At 38.2% G+C, this 13,964-nt stretch overlaps 1 protein-coding gene across 1 annotated transcript; it reads left to right on the plus strand.

Annotated features, from left to right (window-relative positions):
* The first annotated feature begins 5,900 nt into the window (after positions 1 to 5,900).
* Positions 5,901 to 9,734, plus strand: LOC103940681 (probable xyloglucan glycosyltransferase 6). The gene is made up of 5 exons (XM_009350841.3): positions 5,901 to 6,829; positions 7,154 to 7,462; positions 7,996 to 8,286; positions 8,366 to 8,479; positions 8,668 to 9,734. Exons 1-5 carry the CDS (start codon positions 6,104 to 6,106, stop codon positions 9,301 to 9,303), a joined length of 2,076 nt encoding a protein of 691 aa, XP_009349116.2. The 5' UTR covers positions 5,901 to 6,103; the 3' UTR covers positions 9,304 to 9,734.
* Positions 9,735 to 13,964: the final 4,230 nt, after the last annotated feature.

The raw sequence follows: 13,964 nt of genomic DNA on the forward strand, positions 1-13,964 counted from the left end.
TCCATTAAAAATGTTTAGATTTTTAGATTTTTGTTTTTTACAGTATACAACAGTACAAAGAACATCAAAAGAATCCCAGGTTGGCAGCGGTGAGATTCTGACTAGGCCCAATGAATCAAAGGAGCTTTATAATCTTCACCCACTTTTTAAATTTTATGGTATAATTAAGAAAATAAAGAAAAAGGGCAATGTAGTGGAGTTCAGGTTTGGAAAGATGCCCTTTAGAATTATGCTAATCTTTTTTTTCTAAGAGGTGGTTAGTAAAAATCCAAGTTTAGGGTTAAGCAAAAGATTTGTGCATTGCAGCCTTATCATTTATTTTAATTGAGGGGTCTATTATTGGTCTGCAGATTAGTGTAATTTAAATTATAATTACCAGAAAAAAGATGCTCTGATTTGGTGGTTTGTGTGGTGCATAGCATTGTGAACATTTGCCTAACATATTATATCATTTGCAATGATAGGCGAATAAATAATTACGATTAGAAAATTGTAGCCTGACAGTTTTGTCTCCATGAATTTCAAAGCCAATTACATGCAGACGTGTATGCGATAGATATTGTTTTTCTTATCCTTTTGCATTTTTCTTTGTCAGCTTCTTTGATTCTCTTTTGGATTTATTTCCTCGAATGCTTGCTTGCTTGAGGTGGTCTTTTCTGATTAATCTTTGGTTCCCCATGTTTTGTTAATGAGTCTGATCGAGATGGACAAACTCAGAAAATGACAAGGAAAAAAAGACTGTAACTTGACATGGACTTTGGCCAGTTTGGACTTCGCTGGCACCCAATTTCAGTATTGTGACTGTTGTTATAGTTAAGAAGTTAGGATTCTAAACCTTGACAATTGCTTGGTTCAATGTTTGTGAAGTGCTATCCTAAGAAAAAGTCGCACTTTGCTTAATTTGTTATATGAGAAATGCTAATAACAGACTCTCATGCATGCACTTGTACGTGATTAATTATCGATTTTGAATTTTTGCATCTTATAATGCACCAATTAGTAATATATTTATATATTACAGACAAATATTGTCATAACATTTCGTACATATGCAGACACAAATAGTTGTCAATTGTTGATATCAGTGAGTTTCACAATACATTAACAATTAACTACATGTGGCTAGTTTCGCTAGCATAGTTCTTGTTATGCATATGTTTTTGCCACGTATGGAGCCAAGTATCATTAGCACGACTCTTGCTTATATACTTATGCATAATTAGTTGCCATCTGTCGATTAAAGTGAATCTCACAATGTTTGTACTAAGCTAGTTGTTGGAAAAAAAATTCTCTGGGTGGTATGTCATAATCAAATCCTGAAATCTATGCCCTTAATGGAAGGAAAAAGCTTTGGGTCTCCGCCGGATATATCTAGCTTACCCTCTGGATTTTGCAAAAACCAAGGGAAATGAGAGACCCTACCCTAGCTAACTCCTCACCTATAGTCTAGAAAGAATGTTTGGAGAGATTTCAAGTCTCAAGGACAGTGGGTGGCTTAAGGTCAATTATGCAGTAGGGTGACCCATTAGGATTAGGGTAAGTGCCCCACTAACAAAGTTATCGCTATTAAAATCACCCATTTCTGATTAGGGTTTTTTTACCTTTAGTTGGTCATTGGTGGTTTTTGCTTTTGTTGGGGAGAAAGAAAGAAATTGACAACCATCATTTGCTTCACCAAACATTTGCATTTGCAGTATAATTTCATGCTTTCCAACTGTAAGCGTGTTTGTCTCTCTTTTTCACATGCATTCTAAAGAGGTTCTTGCTTCTTGCTACAAATTACACATTAATCAACGAAACCAAAAGCATCTTATGCCATTTCCCTTTCATGAAATCTAGCGAAGAAAGTATTATATAGATTTAAGTGTCACAATCGCACCTCATTTTCTTTCACTTAGAATGATGGACATTTTTTTGTCATGGGCAAAGTGTTAAGCCCCAAATGTCAAACAACTAACTCATAGAAAACTTCCAACCTCTTTGCTTTAAAATTAAAAAAAAAAAAAAAAAAACACACGACCCCTTTTCTTGTCCGACTTTATAAAACTTTTTTCACTTGCTTTCACTTTGCGTTTTTTAAATTATTTCTTTCCTTGGCACTTACACAAAATTTTTGTTGATTAATTAAGCGATATTCTAATATACTCTAATTTATGTAAAAGAGATTTCATTTTGGGGGCAACGAGATAGGTACACTGTTCTAACCAACTAGCGTAACTCGTTAAAGATAAGATAAAAGAATATAACGCGTGAAACTCCTAACAATATATAGTGATTTAAGAGAAGAGAAAAGTTATAGTCAAACTCTTATTATGGGTGCGTATCTCTGAAATCCTCACTTCTTAACACTTAATTGAAATCCAAAACAAAACCCTATATAATGATCAAGTAAAAAAAAATTCACTTCACTCCGAATTGAATAATTCCAACTTTAAAGTAAAGATAGTAAAAGTGGAATTCACATACTATGGGACTTATTACCTTCATCCCAGTTATGATTAGGCATTAACCAAATGAATGCAGGATTAATTGGATAAATAATCCTCATGATTATAGAGTATTCAGAATAGACTCCATGGTTCAAAAATTAGGAATTAAACACTTAGGCCCATTTGGTGGGTTGGATAGGATAAGTAATGAGCAATTAAAAAATGGACTTGAGTACAATTCATTGTTTTTTACATCAAAATGTGAGACGGACATGATTGATTATGAATTTGCAATAGAGTAAGTGAACTAACCTCTTATCCATGGGTTACAAATCTTGTTTTACAAGTCTCTGCCAATTTAATCCTGTACAAAAGGCACAATCTCATCTAGCTCACCAAACAGGCTCTAAAGGTTGAGTCAGTTATGGATTAAGCTCACATTGAAGTCTCTGTTAAGTCTCCGTCAACATACAAGGTTAAATTAGTCATTTAACCTCTGTTAGCCTATTTAAGATAGTGAGGTAGTAGCTGCATCAGTTCCAGCCCGACCTCCTGTCGTCGAGCTTTACCGGAGCACATGTCGCGTTGGAATTGCAGTGGAATTAAACAGGATGAGGCAGTCATTGCGCGAAGATGGACAATTCCGGAGGCGAGTTTCATGTCTGGCAGAAAAGGCCGGCTTTTTGACTGATTTTTCCAATTCGCATGTGATTTTCCGGGTCCGCATGTGAGTGTGCAAGAGCTTGAGTTTTCATCTTTGGGTATGGCGGCTATGGAATCTTTTTTTTTTTTTTTTTTTGAAAGCTGCGGCATATATTTTAAAAGGACAAAGTCCATGGGAACCAGTACAAAAGAGCTGGGAGTTAACACCGGCAGTGAGTTCAAAACCAAAACAAAAGGCTGGAAAAAGAAACCAGCACAAAACACCATTAATTACTACTTTCAGACTGTAGGACATCAAGAATAACATCTGATGGTTCCTCGAACCATGCATGATCACATGAGGATGAGAGAGCAGAACATGCAAGACGGTGAGCAGCCTCGTTTCGTTGGCAACAAGCGTGGGCAATGAAGCTCCAGTGATCTCGATCAATATAACCTTCGAATCTTCGACGATATGCCCAATAAAAGACATGTAGGGGAAGATCGAATTTAATGCTGATGTGATATGGAGTGAATCAGACTCAAGGATAAAATTTTGTAATTTGGATGTGATTAATCATCTTCAATTGGGTGATGGACAACAATCATCAACTTCAAACGATAAAATTGGTTGATAACAGTGGAATGACTAAATTAGCTTGTGCCTGACGAAGACCTTGACGAAAATTTTAATCTTAAGCTCAATTGCTAACTCACTCTGCCAAAAGGATTTAAATTTTAGCTTTTTTTGCCACATGGCTATCATCGATGACTCTATCACCATGGGGACTAATTGTCCAATTTGACCTCCAAATGAATAACTCAAAACAAATCAAAGTTATCATCAACTTTGAATGACAAAATGGGTTGATAACGTTGAAATGATTAAATTAGCTTGTGCCTAAATAAGACTTTGACAAAAAATTTAATTTTGAGCTCAATTGCTAACAAACTCTACCAAAAGGATATAAATTCTGGTTTTGTTTGCCACAGAGCTATCATCCGATCCGATGACGCTATCACCACAAAGACTATTTGTTCAATTTGTCCCCCAAATGAATAATTCAAAAACAAATCAGAAGTTTGGGCCCTATCAGAAGTTGGGTTATAAGATTGCAACTGGTGTCTAGTTAGGCCGAGAAACCCAAACAAGTTTGGGTTGGAGTAGTTCAGATCTGCCATTAAAAGGCCTTTGGATTCATTAATCCTTAGTCTTCTATAGGCGGGCCTATTATTAACCACTCAGCTAGTTCGTTTTCGGATTCAGCCCCAATTTGATCAGAGACTTGGGCATTGTAAGATGCAAGAAGAAACAAACCTACTGTGGGTCTTGGCCTTAGCTTAGTTACTTGTGCTTTATTGCCAAGGCAGATTTTGTAAACCAAGCCGATATTCAAAACTACTATAATCACGTAGAAATGAGGTCATTGAAACCAAATCTTGATGAAGAATCGAAAGAAAGATGGGAGCTCGGACCCAATGAGAGGCTTAACAAATCCACCTCCTCTTCATTTCATCGAGATGAGAGATGTTTCATACTGTGCATATTCATCTCTATTCGTTTCCCGTCCTATCAAGTGGATCAATTGTTTTAGGAATTATGTCCTTCATTGCAAAGTATTCGATTCCCAACTAATCAATTCTGAACATAAGCAATCGGTTGAATGAAGCTCGTTTACAAGAGTAGGTATGACAAAATTCAAAGTGGGATTGGAGGGGGGTTGAGTACATCAAATTCCCAACTAATCTATTTCAAGCATAAGCAATCAATCAAATGAAGCTAACTTATGAAAGAGGTCCAATAAAGTTCAAAATGAAGTGCAATGAGACGGCCATAACCAACTAATTTAATTTGATACTTATGATTTCCGCACATTAAGACAGAGCTATTATTGTAAAAGAGAACAATAAAAAAACGAACACAAAATTCATAGGTAAGACATAAGTTGGTAAATTAGTGAATCGAACCAAAAGGACAATTAGACAAATGACTGAAATTTTACTTTCCAACAACATCGTAAAATTTGAAAGTGAAAAAGCAGAACATGATTTCATAGTAGATAAATCATAATAACAACCACCACCAAATAAACTTGGGGGAAGAAAAGCACAAACACAAACAACTATATATATATATATATATATAGTAAGAAGAAGACATTTTTGTACCATCTTTCCACTGCAAATGAAACTTACATGAACCAATAAGCTTCACTTAATCACTTACATTTGATAGTTGCTACAAACTTGGTATAAAAATGTAGTGTCACTAGCCTAACAAGAATAGACTAATGACTTATTTTTAGTTCACCAAAATTTCACATTACTCCCATACTCTATCCTTATCACATGCATTTTTCCTTGGTGTCCCAATTTTTCCCTACACTCTATATTATCACATTTTGTCACATGCACTCTTCCATCAACTAAGAAGAAGAGAAAATTGAATTTCAAGATTCATAGTCAATTTTAAGTTTTCAGATCTCTTTGCAAAGATTGTTCAAAATACTAAAATTAACGACTTTTTTAACTTATTTGATGATAAAGGGTAAAGTAAACATTGAAGAAAAGTGTATGTGAATATTCATGAGTCATTCGATAATAAATTGGTGAAAATAAGTTTAAATTAATTATACAAAGCGACAGTGTTTACGAATTAGTCATTCGATTATAAATTGGTACGCATGCCGCAGAAGGAAATATGAAAACGAAGGTGAAATGTCACTCACAACAAACTATACACCACAAACTTTTATGCAATATAAAATACCAAAATAAATAAATAAATAAAATAAAGGGAAAGTATTAAAAATGAAGGTGAAAAGTCACATTGGCCCACTTACTAAATTTAGCGCAAAAAAAGCCCCCGCTCCTCTTTCGGCGACGCGCACAACAGAGTCATAGTTTTACACAGAAAATTTACAGAGATCTGGGAAGAAGAAGGAGACGACGACGACGAACTATTTATCTATGCCAATGCCAACTATTATTTAATTTAGTTTAATTCAATTCAATTTAAATTAATTAAATTAATGTCTCGAGCTCAAAACCACGAGTTTCAAGAATGGTGGAACAAGCAGAGAAAGTCCAACCACGACCTCCTCCTCTCCTCCGACGAATCCAGCCACCTCCTCACCGTCGATGTCCACAGCCCCGGCCCCGATCGGACTGTAGGAAAAGACCGCTCCCACAGCGCCCGCCAGCTGTCCTGGGTCTGCCTCCTCAAGTTCCAGCAAATCGCCGCATCCCTCACCTCCCTCGCCAACTCCTTCCTCGTCCTCCTCCGGACCGCCAATCGCCGCGTCACCTCCCCTGATTCGCCCGCTGACTCGGCCTCCTCACGCCTTTACCGCGCCATTAAGGTTTTTCTGATTGTCGTGCTGCTGCTGCTCTGCTTCGAGCTCGTGGCTTACTTCAAGGGATGGCATTTCAGTCCGCCGTCGGTGAGATCGGGGGAGCTGGCGGAGCTCGTGTACGCCAATTGGCTCCACGTTCGAGTGAATTATTTGGCTCCGCCGCTGCAGAGCTTCACGAATGTCTGCATTGTGCTGTTCCTCATTCAGTCGGTGGATCGCGTTGTTTTGGTGCTCGGATGCTTCTGGATCAAGTTCCGTAGAGTCAAGCCCAAGGCGGTCATGGAGTACAAAGCGACGTCGTCGTCTTCCTCGTACAATGTGGAGGAGGGGAATGCTGAGAACGTGAATTTGGAGGATTATCCGATGGTGCTGCTGCAGATTCCTATGTGCAATGAGAGGGAGGTAAGCTGATGTAGGTTTCTCCTCCTAACGACACCGTTTAGATGTTTCAGTTGCGCTTTAGTTGTACAAGCTTCAATCTTTCATCTTTTTGGATAAAATGGTAGAACGGTATTAGATGAGGTTGAAATTTGAATGGCATTTCATATGTTCTAGATTTTAGTTGCGAAAACAAATGAGAAGTGATAAGTTAGAATCCGGCTTCATTCGTTATTCTTTTGGATACACTGATAGAATGATGGGTGAAAAGTGTTCCTCTTGCACTTTCTAGCTACCTCTTGTCACTCATTTGAGTGTTGATATGGTCTCGTATTGGGTGTTGAGCAGGTTTACCATCAATCGATTGCCGCAGTTTGTATTCAGGACTGGCCGAAGGAGAGAATGCTTGTACAGGTTTTGGATGATTCTGATGATAGAGAGGTTCAACAACTTATTAAGGCAGAAGTAAACAAGTGGCAACAACGGGGCGTTCCCATATTGTACAGACATCGGCTGATACGCACAGGGTATAAGGCAGGGAATCTGAAATCTGCTATGAGCTGCGATTATGTTAAAAATTACGAGTTTGTAGCCATATTTGATTCGGATTTTCAGCCGGAACCTGAATTCTTGAAGAAAACTGTTCCTTATTTTAAGGTAACTTTTCAATCCCTACTAGAACACACTATTCTGGTTAAACAGTTGAATGTTTTGGATAAATATATGCTGCATAGAATGGGACCATTCATTACACTCCGCTTGTGTAAGTGATTATGTTCACAATACTTCAAGGACTGGATATGTCTATTTTCCGCAAACACTAAGTCATGGTTCACAAATCACAATCGTCTCTGATGTTGTCTAAAATGCGACAATTAGGAGCTCACCCTCCCTCTCAATCTCACCCATCCGGATTGCCTGAAAATTTCAATCACACTCATTGACAATTTGGTATATGGATATCATATGTTTTATTCTAAACTTAATCCGTATCTCATTTTCATACACTACAACTGTGAGCTCAAATGTCAGTTTATGTTCAACTTAGCTCTTTTTGTAGTAATGTCACCAATGTGGGGCAGTGGGAAATACTAACTACCTCTTGACCTGGCGTTACGTAGTTTTTGAATTTCATTGCTTGGGCTTCTTGTTTACTGGACTGAAAGTTGGTTTTATATTTTGTCTTGAAGGGGAATGATGATCTAGGCTTGGTTCAGACAAGGTGGTCTTTTGTAAACAAGGATGAGAACTTGCTTACTAGACTGCAGAACATAAACTTATCGTTCCACTTTGAGGTTGAACAACAAGTCAATGGTGTGTTTATCAACTTCTTTGGTTTTAACGGTACAGCTGGTGTGTGGAGGATTAAGGCTCTTGAGGAATGTGGTGGTTGGTTGGAACGAACTACAGTCGAGGACATGGATGTTGCAGTTCGCGCTCATCTTTGTGGGTGGAAGTTCATATATCTGAATGATGTTAAGGTGTGCGTAGTGTCCGTGGTCAGAGTTTCTTTGTACAATTTGAAACTTGTATTGTTTGCTGACTTGCTGCTTTTTGCAGTGCCTTTGTGAACTTCCAGAGTCCTACGGGGCATACAAGAAACAGCAACATCGCTGGCATTCTGGTCCAATGCAGTTATTCCGCATGTGTTTCTTTGACATACTCCGTTCGAAGGTATAGAAGTTCTTTCTGTTCATTAAATTATTAGAACAGTATGACAAAAAGAGACATCGGAATTATAACAAAAAGAGACTCGCGTGGTCATCTAAATCTCAAGTCAGGAATTATTTGGCTGTTTAATATAAGGGTTCTTTCCAATTTAAGTAAACATGAATGTAACCATTGTTGTTTTCATATTCCAGGTGAGTGTGACTAAGAAAGCGAATTTGATATTCCTCTTCTTCCTCCTGCGAAAGCTCATACTGCCGTTTTATTCGTTCACTCTCTTTTGCATCATTCTTCCACTGACAATGTTTCTGCCAGAAGCTCAGCTACCAGCATGGGTTGTTTGCTATGTTCCTGGAATTATGTCTGTCTTGAATATCCTTCCTGCACCACGTTCTTTCCCATTTATCGTCCCCTACCTTCTATTTGAGAATACCATGTCGGTGACCAAATTTAATGCCATGATATCAGGATTGTTTCAATTTGGGAGTTCTTATGAGTGGATAGTTACAAAGAAATTGGGAAGATCATCAGAGACAGATCTAATTGCTTTTGAAAGGGAGTCTGAGCCTCTAGTGCCAACTACCGGTCTTCATAGGTCGGCCTCAGAATCGGGCCTTGAGGAGCTGAATAAGCTCAAGACAACTAAAAAAACCGGGAAAAAGAGAAGAAATCGTTTATACAGGAAGGAACTTGTAATTGCCTTTGTACTGTTGACTGCTTCAGCAAGAAGCTTGCTTTCTGCCCAAGGAATTCACTTCTACTTCCTACTATTTCAAGGGATCACCTTTCTTGTTGTTGGTCTTGATTTGATAGGAGAGCAGGTGAGCTAACCTCTGAGAAATGCTTTCGAGTAGTGTTGAGCTCTTCTCCGGAATGTTCCATGGGGTGCAGGTTATTATGACCGGAGCATTGAAGTCCATATCAGCGAGCTGATGACCGAGCTGTAATTGGCGGCCGATCCCCCTAACCGAAGCAATTCCGTTGTGCTTGTCAGAGCAAAATTGTATGTATCATTGTTTCCGTTGCCAAGCGACATTTTGTGAAATTTTTGTCATCAATTTAGACTAGGGAAAAGGGTTCCTAGAAATAGTTTGTAGGATTGGATTCATTAGCATATCCGATTTGTTTGTCCAGTATAATACCAATGCAGAACTGGGTGGCATTGTTTGATCATCACATTTGTTATTCTTTGTCGTTGCCATTAACAAATTGTGTATGATAAGTTTGCAGAAAGCTTTTGCAATTCGATATTTTGAAAGCATCATCGACCACGTCGTTTTGAAAAACCTAACCAGCACGACGTCGTTCCCTCTTGTCTAGTTGTGGAATATTGATCAAAGACCCATGCATATTCGTCTCACGTATACGTCCTTATTCTTCTAGTTATGGATGTGTTGGGATGGAAGCAGATCCTCTCCGGATCTACACATCCGGGGCTAAATGATCAATTAATTTTTATCCTTAAATTTGATTCTACGGTAAAAAAATCATTGTAGCTTTCAAAAGTTTTCTCTTCTCTTCTCTCTCCTTTTTCGATCATTTCCCTCAGTTTCCCTTGTCTCGCACTCCGGATTCTCTCTCTCTTTGTTTTCTCTCATCTCTCCCTTTCTTTCGGTATTCTCTCTTCTCTCTCCCTTTCTTTCGATATTCTCTCTTCTCTCTTTTTTTTTCTTTAATTGTTAAGATATAAAAATAATTGTAAATTTCATATCAAACAAGTTTTTAAATCTTATAAAACGCTACTCAAATCAAAATGCGGTCAACTCTGCTCTCGTATCATTTCGGTTTCAATTTTCTAAAGTTTGATAACGCCCTCCCCATCATTTCGTATAGTCTGAGTCCAGGAACACACCCGGCAGCTGCTCCCAAGATTACATGGTCACCAATTGTGTCCAACTTTGAAATGCTTTTATTTTTGTTTGTATCACAAATTGCCACGCCAATGTTGCGTACAAATGCAATCTACAAGCTTTGACTTTAGGACTTGCGGCACAATCCATTCTCACACTGGAAGTCTAAAGTCAGATTTATTTTATTTCATATATTAGCACACGCATGAATCTAGACGTTTTTGGCTTTATGGACTTCTGGCACCATGCAAGGTCATATTGGTAGTCGAACGTCGCTCACAGTCGGATCAACATTATAGTAATTGAAAACGTTTTTAGAGAAAATGTTTTGGATTTCAAAAGCATTTAAGTGTTTTCTACAAGAAACATCAGTTATGCACTTTAAGTGATTTTCTAATATTTATTAGCATTTTTACTAAGGATTGTTTCCAAAAATATTTTTACAAAAAACATTTTCAGTCATTTTAAAAACACATTCAAACGAGCTAACTATTTACATTTCTTAAACTATTAAGTTTTATCATAAGATATTTCGATACAACTAAAAGTAGAACCATTCAATATAAATTATAATTTATTATACTTGTGATATGAGATTGCATTCTTTAACCACTCATTATATTAAAAATTAGAAAAATAAGCAATGACTTTAGACAGAATCTCTTTGATGCTTCATCTTTTACCTTTCTGTGGGTATGAATACGATGTGTGTGTGTGTGTGTGTGTGTGTGTGTGTCTAGTATTTGTAGAAGCTTAGCTTGTAAGGAACTCAGAGAAGTAGAAAAATATCTTTTTATTTCATTGTATATAAAATAATACATTTACAACAATATATATAGACACCAATACAAGAGTAAAAATGACCCTAACATTTACAACTAATTACACACTGCCCTTGTCTAACTAACTCCAGCTATACAACTATTACTATTAGACTCTTTACACCCCCTCAAGCTGAGACTTGGTGCATGAAAAGTGCCAAGAGGAAGCTTGGACCGAAGAAAACAGAATCGATGCTTGGATAGAGACTTGGTGTGTAAGTCAGCAAGTTGATCGTGGCTACAAACATAGAGAACTTTAACCAACCGAGCCAAGACAAGTTCCCGAATATAATGATAATCTACCTCAACATGCTTTGTCCGAGCATGGAAAACAAGATTGGAAGCAAGAGAGATTGCAGAAATATTATCACACCAAATTACAGGAACTTTAGACAGAGAAAGATGAATATCAGAAAACACCTTGCAAATCCAAGTAAGTTCAGCTGCAGTATGAGCTAAAGAACGGTATTCAGCCTCGATTGAGGATTGGGCAACAATTGGTTGCTTTTTAGTAGTCCAACTAATTAAATTCGCACCCAGAAAAACACAAAACCCACTGGTAGAGCGCCGATCATAAGTACAACCAGCCCAATCAGCATCAGAATAAGCAGTGAGATCTAAAGAACCATTTTAAAACCAGATACCTTGTGTAAGAGTGCCTTTGAGAAACCGAAGAATACGTTTGGCAGCCTGCATATGTTGTTCCCTGGGAGCATGCATGAATTGACAAACTTGATTGACAGCAAAGGAGAGATTAGGTCTTGTCCAGGTGAGATATTGTAAGCCACCCACGATAGACCGATATTTTGTGGGATTAGAGAGGAAATGACCACTATGATCAAGTTTTGAAGTACCAAGAGGAGTGACACAAGGTTTGGCACCTGCCATATTAGTCTTGTGAAGAAGATCGAGGAGATATTTGCCCTGATGCATGAAAAGACCTTCAGAAGTGCGATGAACCTCTAAACCCAAGAAATAATGAAGAGGGCCAAGATCTTTAACAGGAAACACTTGACTGAGCTTTTGAATAAATTGCTGACAAAGATTGGTATTAGGACCAGTCACAAGAATGTCATCTACATAGACCAAAACAAAAACTGGAACTGATGCTTGCAGAACAAACAGAGAAGCATCAGAAGAGGATTGTGTGAAACCAAATGTGTGCAGGGCTTGAAACAGTTTATCAAACCAAGCTCGGGGAGCTTGTTTTAATCCGTACAGAGATTTGTGTAGTTTACACACATGATTAGGAAGATGAGAATCAAGAAAACCAGGTGGTTGACTCATAAAGACATCTTCCTTGAGTTCCCCATGTAAAAATGCATTGCTAATGTCCAATTGATTTAGAAACCAGTCAAATTGAACAGCCAGAGTTAATAAAATCCGAATGGTAACCGGCTTGGCCACTGGACTAAAGGTATCTTGATAATCAACACCCTCTTGCTGATGAAATCCTTTAGCTACTAGACGAGCTTTATACCGATCGACTGTGCCATCAGGTTTCCTCTTAATCCTGAACACCCATTTACAACCCACAATATTCTGAGATGGAGAGGGAGGAACCAAGTGCCAAGTACCAGTGAGTTGAAGAGCATTAAACTCTTCCTGCATAGCTTGTCGCCAGTGTTCATATTTGGAAGCTTGTAAGTATGTAGAAGGAATAAAATCGACATCCAGAGGTAATGGATGTTTGGTTGCAGAATAAGCCTTTGGTTTGAAAATACCAGCCTTAGATCTAGTGAGCATAGGATGGGCGTTAATAGCATCTGAAGAGGGCTCAAGAATAGAGGCAGGGTTGGACAAGGGTACGGGAGAAGAAACAGGGGCTATGGAGGAAGGCACAGATGGTGGAAGAGATGAACTGGAAGAGGAAGAGAAGTCTGGAGATGGTTGAGGAAGGGAGAAGTGCAAGTCAATAATGGCAGAGGAAGAGGGAGTTGGTTGTGGAGCAGACACAGAAGACAGATGATGGAAGGGAAAATGGGTCTCGTTGAATTGCACATGGTGAGAGATATATATGCGCTGAGTATCAAGAGCAAGACACCTATATCCTTTGTGCTGCAAACTATATCCCAGAAAGATACATTCTTTACTCTTTCCTTCTAACTTGGAGGAAACATAGGGCTTTAACCACGGATAACAGGAGCAAACAAAAACCTTCAACTTGGAGTAGTCTGGAGAAAACTTGAATAAAATTTCCCATGGAGAACTATGCAAATTAGAAAGAGGCAGTCGATTGATAAGATAAATGGCAGTAGAGAAGGCTTCAACCCAATACAAATGAGGAACTTTGGATGCTACCAATAAAGTTCGAGCTGTCTCAACTAAATGACGGTGCTTCCTTTCGACACAACCATTTTGCTCAGGCGTGTGGGGACAACTGAGCTGATGAGATATACCATGAGCTTGAAGAAAATATGTAAATTGATTGCTAGTAAATTCACCCCCTGAGTCAGATCTCAAACATTTGATTTTATTGCCAACAGAAGTTTCAACATAGTTTTTTAACACAACAAAAGTGGAATATACATCAGATTTGGCCTTTAAAGGAAAGAACCAAGTATATTTGCTATGATCATCCACAATGAGAAGGTAGTACTTGTAACCAGAAACAGAAACAACCGGAGCAGGGCCCCAAACATCACAATGTAGCAAGCTTAAACTAGTAGTTGAAAATGAAGTAGATGAGGAAAACGGAAGCTTGTGATTCTTAGCAACTGCACAGTCAGAGCAGAAAAAATCAACAGAGTGCTTCCCTTGCAAAGCAAGCTTATTGGTAGATAGAACTCTCCTGAAGATGGAGGAAGATGGGTGCCCCAA

Source organism: the organism of the source record quoted next, unplaced genomic scaffold (genome assembly GCF_019419815.1).
Source record: "Pyrus x bretschneideri cultivar Hongxiangsu unplaced genomic scaffold, Pyrus_bretschneideri_v1 Contig10, whole genome shotgun sequence".
Taxonomy (NCBI): domain Eukaryota; kingdom Viridiplantae; phylum Streptophyta; class Magnoliopsida; order Rosales; family Rosaceae; genus Pyrus; species Pyrus x bretschneideri.

What these genes read in the sequence shown, in the direction of transcription:
- LOC103940681 (XM_009350841.3), top strand. Translation starts at nt 6,104, where the DNA reads ATGTCTCGAGCTCAAAACCACGAGTTTCAAGAATGGTGGAACAAGCAG. An exon ending in AAACTGTTCCTTATTTTAAG is followed by an intron (nt 7,463 to 7,995) that starts GTAACTTTTCAA and finishes TTTGTCTTGAAG; the next exon opens with GGGAATGATGATCTAGGCTT. An exon ending in TTGACATACTCCGTTCGAAG is followed by an intron (nt 8,480 to 8,667) that starts GTATAGAAGTTC and finishes TTCATATTCCAG; the next exon opens with GTGAGTGTGACTAAGAAAGC.